General features: G+C 47.6%; 1 protein-coding gene across 1 annotated transcript; it reads right to left on the bottom strand.

The window, feature by feature from the left end:
* Positions 1-6,990: 6,990 nt before the first annotated feature.
* On the bottom strand, positions 6,991-7,392 carry LOC124677475 (14 kDa proline-rich protein DC2.15-like). Its single transcript, XM_047213462.1, has one exon. The coding sequence runs from the start codon at positions 7,390-7,392 to the stop codon at positions 6,991-6,993; it is 402 nt and encodes a 133-aa protein (XP_047069418.1).
* Positions 7,393-10,895: the final 3,503 nt, after the last annotated feature.

Genomic DNA, 10,895 nt, shown 5'->3' with positions numbered 1-10,895 from the left:
TGAAGACGGGAATTCATCACCACCATCGCCAAAGGATTAATTCGTCATCGGTATTGGCATCCCCTTGGTTTATTCCAAGCTTGGGGGAGTGCCGCGGTATCACATCATCACTACCTTTTACTTTTTACTATCAAGTAGTGTCGTATCATGAGTAGGGAAGTTATCATATAAGATGGGTTGCAGTTTGGAAGTATCTCTCCTTTAGTTGGTTGTCTATGTATCCCTTGGTGTGAGTTATCGTTATGAAATATTAATGAGAAGTCTTATCATTTACATATTGCACACCTTATTTTAGTTTGCAATTTCTATTATATGATTGATCTTGATTCTAGTATTGGTACCACTTTGGGAGCATTGAATAAATCTATCTGGTTTTGGCAAACTTAGCATTGGTCAATAGCAACAACACCTTGAGGTTTAAGTAAAAAAGAGAAATACATATAGTTGTTTCATTGTCTTCCTTTCTTGTTAGCTCATAGCTTATTATTCTGAAGTTAAAATTGTTTGTGCTTACAAGAAAGATGCATGATTATGTCTATCACATGTATATTTGCTTGTTTCCCTCAACTCTTATGCTTGCTAATTAACCTTGCTAGCCAAAGACCTGTACTGAGAGGGAATGCTTCTCGTGCATCCAAACCTGAACCTAAACCTATGCCATTTGTGTCCACCATATCTACCTACTGCATGGTATTTCTTGCCATTCCAAGTAAATACTTCATGTGCTACCTTTAAACAATTCAAAACTTATTACTTCTTATTTGTGTCAATTTTTATAGCTCATGAGGAAGTATGTGGTGTTTTATCTTTCAGTCTTGTTAGGCAGCTTCCACTAATGGACTAGTGGCTTCATCCACTTATCCTATAATTTTGCAAAAAGAGCTGGCAACGGGGTTCCCAGCCCCATTTAATCAACTTTCATTAATAATTCTCTTCACATGTTTTGCTCTCGATTCATCGGTAAGCAACTTAATTTTGCAATAGACACTCCTCCATGGTATGAGATTGTTGGAAGGCACCCGAGGATTCGGTTAGCCATGGCTTGTGTAAGCAAAGGTTGGGGGAGTGTCATCCTTAAATAAACTAAAGTACATGTGTAAACAAAAGAGAAGAGGGATGATCTACCTTGTTGGTAGAGATAACGTCCTTCATAGGAGCCGCTCTTTGGAGGTCTCGTTTGGCAAGGGGGTTAGAGTACCCGCTACCGGTCGTTGACAACAACAAACACCTCTCAAAACTTTACTTTTATTCTCTTTATATGATTTCAAAACTGAAAAAGCTCTAGCACATGATTTAATCCCTGCTTCCCTCTGCGAAGGGCACTGTCTTTTACTTTATGTTGAGTCAGTAAACCTATTTCCCTCCATCTCAAGCAAGCATTTTAGTTGTTGTGATCAAACTATTATATTGTGATTTGCTTCATCATGTCTTTTATTCTTCCTTGTTTAGTACAAGTTTTATCTGAATGAATGAAGCTTTGAAAGTTATCAATGATAATTATGATTGAGTATGCAAGATGAGCCACATAAGCTTTAATATGAGAGCGCTGCTCAATAGATAAGTATAATCACGTTAACTGTTCTCTGACCAAGAACAAAGTTTGCCATCACCAATTATGATTTCTTATGCACCTTTATTTGTGATTACCTTATACTTGTTTCAAGTTGAGTTATATGAGGAGGTTGTTTACTGGAATGTCTTGTGTGAATGAACATGATGCTTCTTGTCCGTATTTAATTTATCGACTCTTCACTCCATAAACATGTGGTCCTGTTTACCGAGTTCAGTTTCGCTTGGGGACAAGCGAAGTCTAAGCTTGGGGGGGGGGTTGATACGTCCAATTTGCATCACTATTTTATATCATAATTTGCTGTTATTCATTGATATATTTCATATTTGGAGATAATACTTATGTTATTTCATCTATTTTGCATGATTCATGATTATTGGAGGATCGCGCACCGGAGCCAGGATTCTGCTGGAAAAAGCATCGTCAGAACACAATATTTCGGAAGATCAACAATTGACGGGAATTACACAAAAACTCCTATTTTTCCAGATGACGAAGGGAGCCAGAAGGGGAGGCCGAGGAGGGCCGCCATGGGCCCCCCTCACAGGCTGGCGCGGGCCCTGCCCTGGCCGCGCCGCCCTGTGAGGAGGGGGCCCACAGCCCCCTCTCGCCTCCTTTTCTTCGCGTATGCCTTCGTCCCGAAAACCTAAGCTCCAGAGGTACGTCGCGAAGAGTCACAGCCGCCTCTGCGGGGCGGAGAATACCAGAGAGAAAAGAGCTCTCCGGCAGGCTGAGATCTGCCAGGGAAATTCCCTCCCGGAGGGGGAAATCGACGCCATCGTCACCGCCATCGAGCTGGACATCATCTCCATCACCATCACCATCATCTTCATCATCATCATCGCCGTCTCCACCGCTGCACCTCGTCACCGCTGTAGCAATTTGGGTTTGATCTTGATTGTTTGATAGGGAAACTCTCCCGGTGTTGATTTCTACTTGTTATTGATGCTATTGAGTGAAACCGTTGAACCAAGGTTTATGTTCAGATTGTTATTCATTATCATATCACCTCTGATCATGTTCCATATGATGTCTCGTGAGTAGTTCGTTTAGTTCTTGAGGACATGGGTGAAGTCTAAATGTTAGTAGTGAAGTATGGTTGAGTAATATTCAATGTTATGATATTTAAGTTGTGGTGTTATTCTTCTAGTGGTGTCGTGTGAACGTCGACTACACGACACTTCACCTTTATGGGCCTAGGGGAATGCATCTTGTACTCGTTTGCGAATTGCGGGGTTGCCGGAGTGACAGAAACCCGAGCCCCCGTTGGTATATCGATGCGGGGAGGGATCGCGGGATCTCGTAGTTTAAGGTCTGTGGTTAGATTTATCTTAATTACTTTCTTGTAGTTGCGGATGCTTGCAAGGGGTATAATCACAAGTATGTATTAGTCCTAGGAAGGGCGGTACATTAGCATAGGTTCACCCACACAACACTTATCAAAACAATGAAGATGAATTAGCCGTATGTAGCGAAAGCACTAGACTAAAATCCCGTGTGTCCTCGAGAACGTTTGGTCATTATAAGTAAACAAACCGGCTTGTCCTTTGTGCTAAAAATGATTGGGCCACTCGCTGCAATTGTTACTCTCGCACTTTACTTACTCGTACTTTATTCATCTGTTACATCAAAACCCCCTGAATACTTGTCTGTGAGCAATTACAGTGAATCCTTCATCGAAACTGCTTGTCAACACCTTCTGCTCCTCGTTGGGATCGACATTCTTACTTATCGAAGATACTGCGATACACCCCCTATACTTGTGGGTCATCACTATCATACCCTCCTCTTGCTGCTCGTCTTCGCCGAGCTTTATCGATCCTACTTTGTCTAATGTCATCCCGGGCGTCTCTCGACCGATGATTGGAGCCGCTGCCCTGATGTGTGGACTTTTCTTTATGTGGTGGTTGCTGGTTGATTAAGTATGCCGTGAGATTGGTCGTGGCTCCCTCAACAGTTTTTGGTGTCAACATGCCCGCGGTGTCCGTAGTCATAAAAGATTTGGATAAGTTCGAAGTTATTTCCCTTGCATCCTCTTCCGAAAGTCAAGGCATCCTTGCTCGATATGTTCCTGAACCTTGATTGCTCCGAGACGCGCGTGCCTGTGAGGCCCGTCGGCGTTTGCTAGATTGATCAGCCCCAACCCGATGTCGGTCGAGAGTTGCTTGCTCGTTTGATAGCCATACTCGATTTCTCTCTAGTATGGAACGATACGCATTAAGGGTCCCTACTGAGGTCCCAGAGGGGGAGCCCGGTGTTGTTAAGTATAGCAGCTCGAGCCGCCGCCCATTCTTTTTCGGCGATGGTGTAATCGCTATCGTCATTGCTAGCACTATCAGCGCCTGCTGGCGTGTGGCGTACGTTCTCCTTCTTCTCCTCCATTCGCTGCACTGAGGATGGCATAGATCTAATGATGCACCGCCCTCTAAGTAATCGTCCTGGCGATGTTGTCGATACTTTCCTCACCCGAAGAATAGTTAGTGCTGCAGACAAACGGTGTGTCGTCCGAGCCCAACCCATGCCTGGTATCGCAGTTTAAACAGTAATATGAAGTCATGTCGGATGACATAGAATCATCAGATCCAACTGACATAGATGACATTGATCGAGGGGTCGTTGGCGGTGAAGAGTTCTGTGACGCGGAAAACTCAGTCGATAAGGCGATCGAGTCCGGATTGGTCGCGGTTGACCCTGTCGCTGTCGATGATGGTGTCTTCGCTGAACTGGAGGATATTTGTTCGGGCAGTCGAAGGATGCCCTTAGCGTTGATGTTGTTATGGACGCTTCCAAACGTCATGCCCAGTCCTCCTTCTAGATCCTAAAAGGTCGGACGGGATGAGCTGTCATGCGGCGTGAATTCGAAGGACCCAAATCGAATCGAGTTCCCCGAACTTGGTGACAAAGGGGCCGACGAAACCGCCGCTGATGATGATGAAGCTGCTGATAGCATGCTCGATGTAGCCGATGCCGATTCTTGTGCCGACAGGATTCCCACAGATGGCGCCAATTGTCGAGGATACTCCTCGGCAATGCCCACCTTGAGGGGCTTAGGGTTGACGGAATCCTGCAGGCTAACACGAGACATCGGATACCAAACAAACGGGGAGAGAGATTTACTCAGGTTCGGGGCCCTCGATGAGGTAAAACCCTTACTTCCTGCTTGTCTGATCTTGATTATTGTGAATATCGGGTTACAATGGGGTAGCCGAAGGCTTTGACCTAGAACTCGATGAGAAGCTAGATTTGTGTATGACCTAACTCTCGACTTGTGGTGGCTATGGCTAGATTCATTGTGTGTCTCGGCAGCCCCTCTCCCGGCCCTTATATTGTGAGCCAGGTCTCGAGAGGTCTGTTCGAGTATGACTAGGTTACAAAGAGCGTGATATCTAAACTTTCCTTGTTTCTTCGTCTCCTTTCCTTGTTCTTCAAGAATCCTTCACGGGAACCGACATGGCGGCCCACCTTGGTTGGTAGATGATCTTCATGGGCCTCTGGTTGGGCCGTTGGAGGTAGCACAATATTAGTTACCCGAAGGGTAATGCCCACATCACACCCTAAAACCAAAAGAAAGCAATCGAGTCCATGGCATTGACGAGATGTAGGAGAGGAGAAAGTCACCGGAGCAGAGCTTTGGTGCTGGTGGAGCAGGGCGTCAGAGGTGGGCACCGGAGCAGATCATCGGAGGTGGTCGCCTTCGCCAGGGAGGAGGTCATCGCCATTGCGAGGTGTTCGACGTTGCCGGATAGGAGGTAGTCGCCGGTTCAGAGATGAGTTGGCCAACATTGCGGAAGAGGAGGTGGTTGCCAGTGACGAAGACGACATGTACTTGTCGCCGGAGAGGAGGTGTTCGCCGGAGGTGGTGGTCATGTTTGGGAAGAAGGTGGAGAAGTGAAAGAGGAGGACGAAAGAAAGGGGAGAAGGGGAAGAGGAGGAGTGGTGAAGATGGAGAAGTGGAAGAGGAGGAGGGAGAAGGTGAAGAAGGGGTAGAAGAGGAGGTGGGGAAAGTGGGAAAGTGATTTTGATATTTTTCCGATTTTTGCGCCCAAATCTAAAACTTAGAAAAACTCAGTTTTTCATTCTGATTTTTCTAGATTCTACAAAATCGGTAAACGGCCGTAGATACATTTTATTATAATTTTTTTCATCGGAGGTCGCATGCCACCAGAAAAGCCGTTTACCGAAACATGACACCATTTTTCATAATATATTAAAATTCATGTTTATTAATTTTCAAAACTAGATGACATAACACATGGCCATCCCGTCAGCCCAATATATTAGAAGCGGGTCAGCAATGGCACAAGCGGCCGGTATGGAAATAGCAGCCGCGTGCGTTCTAATGAGTGCGCTGCCAATGAGTGTGCCCCTATAGCGTTTTCCATAATAGTGTGAACGAGGTTGAAAGCCGTCGGCTTGATCCACCACCGCCGAGAAGCGAGCAACGCCAATAAAGGAGAGGGTTGTCGGCTAGCACTAGCATCACCATGACCACATGAGATCGTCATTCTACCACCACAACCGGATGCATTGGACGATGGAGGTCCAGCGCGCCGTCGCCTGGCCAGTCACAGCACCACCATGGTTCTAGGAGGTTGTAGCTGCCAAGCGTCGCCACGCCCCTACTACCAAGGACTCGGCCAAACGGGCCCACCCGGTCCCGGAGTGCCCACAAGTGAGCTCGGCGCCGCCGTCCAAAGTAGCAAGGCCAAGCCCCTCACCTCCATCCCCGTCGAGCAGCCAGCCACCGGGATCCCTCCACTCTGGGTGCTCGGATCCAAACGAGGAAGCGTGCCTCCACCTGTGTGTGTGTGGGGGGGGGGGGGGAGACGCCCAACTGCCGCCGTCCCTAACCGGGATTTGTCGGGGGATCCCTAGGGTTTCAGACGGTCAGGGGAGGGTCGCGAGGTTATAATGGCTACCATTGAATTGTATGAAGTGCACAACAAGAACGGGCACTGTAGTTGCCAAATGTTGAGTGTGAATACATATTTACTGCACGTCTTAAAGTGGGACGCTTATGAAAAAGTAAATTTTAATTTCGAGTGCTCACATACTTTCACTGGACATTCGTCCACCATTAATCAACAGGCATATTTGGCAAATCACCGAACCATGCACCCACACGAAGTAGTAAGAACAAACTTTTTCATCGAGCATGCAGATCATAGTACGTGCAAATAAACACAATGCATCATCAAGAAATTAAGAATTAAGAAAGAGGATGGAACGGACCGGCCGTATGCCTGCATATGCAGATCACATGTAGCGAGCACGTCAAGTAGCAAACAAACAAGCAAACAAGCAAATGTGCCTTCAAAGAATTGAGCGAGTAGAATAATTTCATCTTGGACAAGCAACATCGCAAGACATGCACATCTTTGTCAGCAGCACCTGAATCGATGGACCGAGAAACTGATCGCTTAGCACTTGAATCCGGTGGGCACGCTCCTGCCGCAGTGGTTGAGGACGAGGCTGAGATCGATAGGGAGGTTAAGCTTGATGCCGAGGATGTTCGCCTTGAGCACCGTGCAAAGGCACACGGCGGCCTCCAGGTCGACGAGCCCCTCCAGCAACGGGCAGCACGGCAACGTGGGGGGCACGCCCACCTTGGCCTTGATCAGTCCCAGCACATTGGCGCACACGCCCAGCTTCAGCGCGTCGCGCGGGCACCTGCCGAAAGAGGCTGGAGTTGGGGTTGGAGTCGAAGGCGTCCACGGGGTTGGTGTGGCAGGAGTTGGGCAGTTCCCCCCGCACGCGCTGGCCATGGAGAAAACGACCAGGTTCACAGCGAGGAACAGCGCGATCGATGCCTTGCCTGCCATTGCTGCGACTGATCACTACACCACGTAGAAGCTCAGAGCAAAATAATAGATTGGCTCTGGAGCTGTAGACTGTTAGGTGCTTGTGATGATATGAGATGGTGCTTGGGTTTGGTATTTATAGGTGAAAGAGTGGTGCAATGCTGATGAATTATTAGCGTGTTATCTTGCCCGTGAACTTTGCATGTGAGGGTGATTAGGAGTTCCGATCTGGATCGGTATACGCAGAATGTACGTACGTCGGTTATATAATTTGTAATGGCGCTAGTGACCAAGATTCATGCATTGCATCATTATGCATGTTGAGTTGTTTTGTTCCTGCTTGGTGGTGATTGATGTTATTCTAGATTATTACGACCTAGACGTACTGGATTGTTGCTAAATCTAGAATCTTCTTTTAGTTTGAATATTGCATCTACTACTTCACGGACGGGCCGAACTGCCAGAGTACAGCTAGCTAGCTCCAGCCAGAGGAATCATAAAATAAAAGGAGAGCAACTTGTTTGAATCGTTCCAAGCAATCCAACCATATTCGAACATGAATAGAACCAAGCTGTTGCTTCAGATGGTTAGTCATGAATCATGGTAGCTCAGAGCTCTATCCTCTTGTCCATCACTCTGTAAGGAATCAGGTCTAATGTAACTTGTTATGCGTACGAGGTGTATATAGTGAATTCGGCAATGTTCAAACTTAATGATTCAGTCTCATTGTTGCGGCTCGTTAAGTTTTGACCTCCACGAGTCACCACCCATGATCTCATGTGCGCCGATGCATTCTGACAAAACAAGAGTACAACTTCAGTGTGGTGCTGACGTTTGTAAGTTTACCAGCTATTTCTATATGAAAATCTAAAGAAGAAACTTAATATTCCTCGAAAATTTCTAATATATGTGTCCAAAAATCTCTCAAAATTTCCAGCTTCCAAGCCTTCCAGTAAAATTTTGCACCAGGCCAAAATACACGACCACAGTGATTTGATCATATATTGACTGACTTATTTTTCGATAAAGAGAATATATAAATATCGACATATACCAATTACACCGAGCCTCTGCAACAATGTAATACCCTAATGGCAGTACGGATGCACACAGCTAAAAAAATAAAAATAAAACTAAAAATAAAAAGTTCTGCTATGGTATTCCAGCCATAGCAGCAATAATACATTCATCACCAAGACAACAGCTCAACTCCAGGCCCTCTAAAAGCGACGCCTCAAAGAGGAAAACAATGCACAAGCATCGTTGTTGGCTGATCAAAAGATTGTAGGTTTTCACCCTAAAGATAACAAGGCCATTGCCAGGCACAACTAATTAAGATTGGACCTTGGATTTTCACCGAGATAGGTAAGGCTCTGATCTTCACCTGTGTTGTCGCCCCCACTTATATGTTGCTTTTCCGACACCCCAAAACACCAAGCAAGTTCCTCAATATCAAAGAGACTCGAACCTGCATTTCTACTCCTCCAATCCAGCTTCCATGATATTCTCCGCCTCTAATTTCACCATGGATCAGAATGTCATACGATGGCAACATAGAACACAACTTCGCGCCGCTCCCTCCAGAACCAAACGGTCGGAAAAAAAAAGCACGGGTGTGCACGATCGAATACCAGCCGATCCAGTAAACTCCACGCATAAGGTGTATCGTTACATTCGCTGGACGAGCCTTGCGGAACTCACCACTTTGGCCATATGAGGAAGGACCAACCTCGGGAAGGTATCCATCTTCGCTGAAGAGAAAACCTAGGACGGGCACCTTTAGGGCTCCTTTGATTTAAAGGATAGGAAAAGCATAGGAATATGAAAGGTATAGGATTGGAATGGCATGTCTACTTGAAACTTATAGGAAGATGAAGTTTGTTTGATTGTAGCATAGGAATTTTTCCATGAGGTATGAGCTAATGCTTTTTTCCTATAGAAATTACACTACAAGATTCCTATAGGAATTTTTCCTATAGGATATGTTCCTATGAATCAAACAACATGTATAGGAATTTTTCCCATAGGAACCAAATCCTACACAATTCCTATGCAAATCCTTTGAATCAAAGGAGCCCTTATTAGGAAGATCGGCAGGCTCCCATGCCGCCGCCCGTCGGTCGACCTCATCAGCAAAAGAAGAGGCCGCCACCGACCACAAACCCGTCGACAAGTCATCCACCGCCACCCCCAAAACCGAAATAGGTCACCACCATGAGCCGTCGGGAAGGAGGGGCCCCGAAAGACCGCTGACAACCGCCGAGCGCGGCTGCCGCCAAGGGTATCAGAGATGCACCGCTCGGGACCTCCGCCGTCGTGGAGGGCACCACCAGCCATGGCTCAAGCCCATCTCCCTGCCACCATGGCAGTTTTCCACGCACAAGCATGATGCGCCGCCGAACCCACCTTCCCGAGGTAGTCGCCCCTGCGTTCGCACCTGATCCAGCCACGTCGCCCTCCAACCAGCCCTAGTCGCGCCTAACGCCTGCCCCACGCCATGACGTGTGAGGAGATACCAGCCGCCGTCCACTGTCACAGTCTTTGCCTGTCGGATCACACGGTGGCGGCGGAGGGTAGGTGGCTGGCCCGGCAGGTAGGGTTTCTGCTGTCCGGGTCGCCCGTGCGGGATGACACGGGGGCTTTTCTTCCTTACGGTGCGTCAGAAAAAATATGTTGTCACAAATTTCCCATATTGACCATTCCCCAACGTCGCTAGGTTAGAAATAAGAAACGTAATTAATTAATTTACCAAATCGAGCACGTCCTTCCTGTGGAGCGCCGCCGCACCTCCGTCTTCGCCCGCAGCCGCCGCCCCTCCGTCGTCCGCGGCTGCCTCACCTCCATCCTCGCACGTGGCCGCCGACCCGCGTCCTCGCCCGCGGCCGCCGCCCCTGAGTCGTCTGCGGCCGCCGCATGTCCATCCTCGCCCGCGGCCGTCGACCCGCCTCCCCGTCCACGGCCGTCGACCCGCCTCCTCGTCCGCGGTCGTCGACCTGCGTCCTCATCCTGCGGCAGATCTCTGCTTCTTTGCTTCATAGTCAGATGACTCAGATCTGAGAACCAACCTGTGGTTGGATGGTTAGGAGGGCAGTGGCACCCCCAACCCACCAGAGTTCAATTCCCAGATTTGACACTTTGGTGTCTCATAAAGGCGGAATATTCTTCAGTGGGAGGCGACGTCGATAGCGAGGCGCCTGTGGTGACTTCGTCAATCTCAGGACCCGCCGAATCAGTTCTTCAACGCAGTCTCTTGGAGGTGCTTATAGGGGTAGGGTGTGCGTGTATGCGTTCATAGGGGTGAGTGTGTGCGCGTATGTATGAGCGTCTTTGATTGTACTGTGTTTCGCAAAAAAAAAAGATGACTCAGATCTGATATTTCTTAAACATTTTTGGCAGATAGAGAACGGGAATGAAAATCGAGTCTCCCCAGAGTGGCAGCACTACACCCGAGTGGAAATCACTACTACAAAGGATTACATCATTGTGATAGAACGTTGGGCAAGATGCAATTTATGTAGCTTCAC

The sequence above is a fragment of the Lolium rigidum genome, chromosome 7 (assembly GCF_022539505.1).
Source record: "Lolium rigidum isolate FL_2022 chromosome 7, APGP_CSIRO_Lrig_0.1, whole genome shotgun sequence".
Classification (NCBI taxonomy): domain Eukaryota; kingdom Viridiplantae; phylum Streptophyta; class Magnoliopsida; order Poales; family Poaceae; genus Lolium; species Lolium rigidum.
The sequence above is the reverse complement of the archived record's forward strand: the minus strand, read 5'-3'. Positions and strand labels throughout refer to the sequence as shown.

Excerpts from the sequence above, each read along its gene's own strand:
- LOC124677475 (XM_047213462.1), bottom strand. The coding sequence starts at position 7,392 with ATGGCAGGCAAGGCATCGATCGCGCTGTTCCTCGCTGTGAACCTGGTC.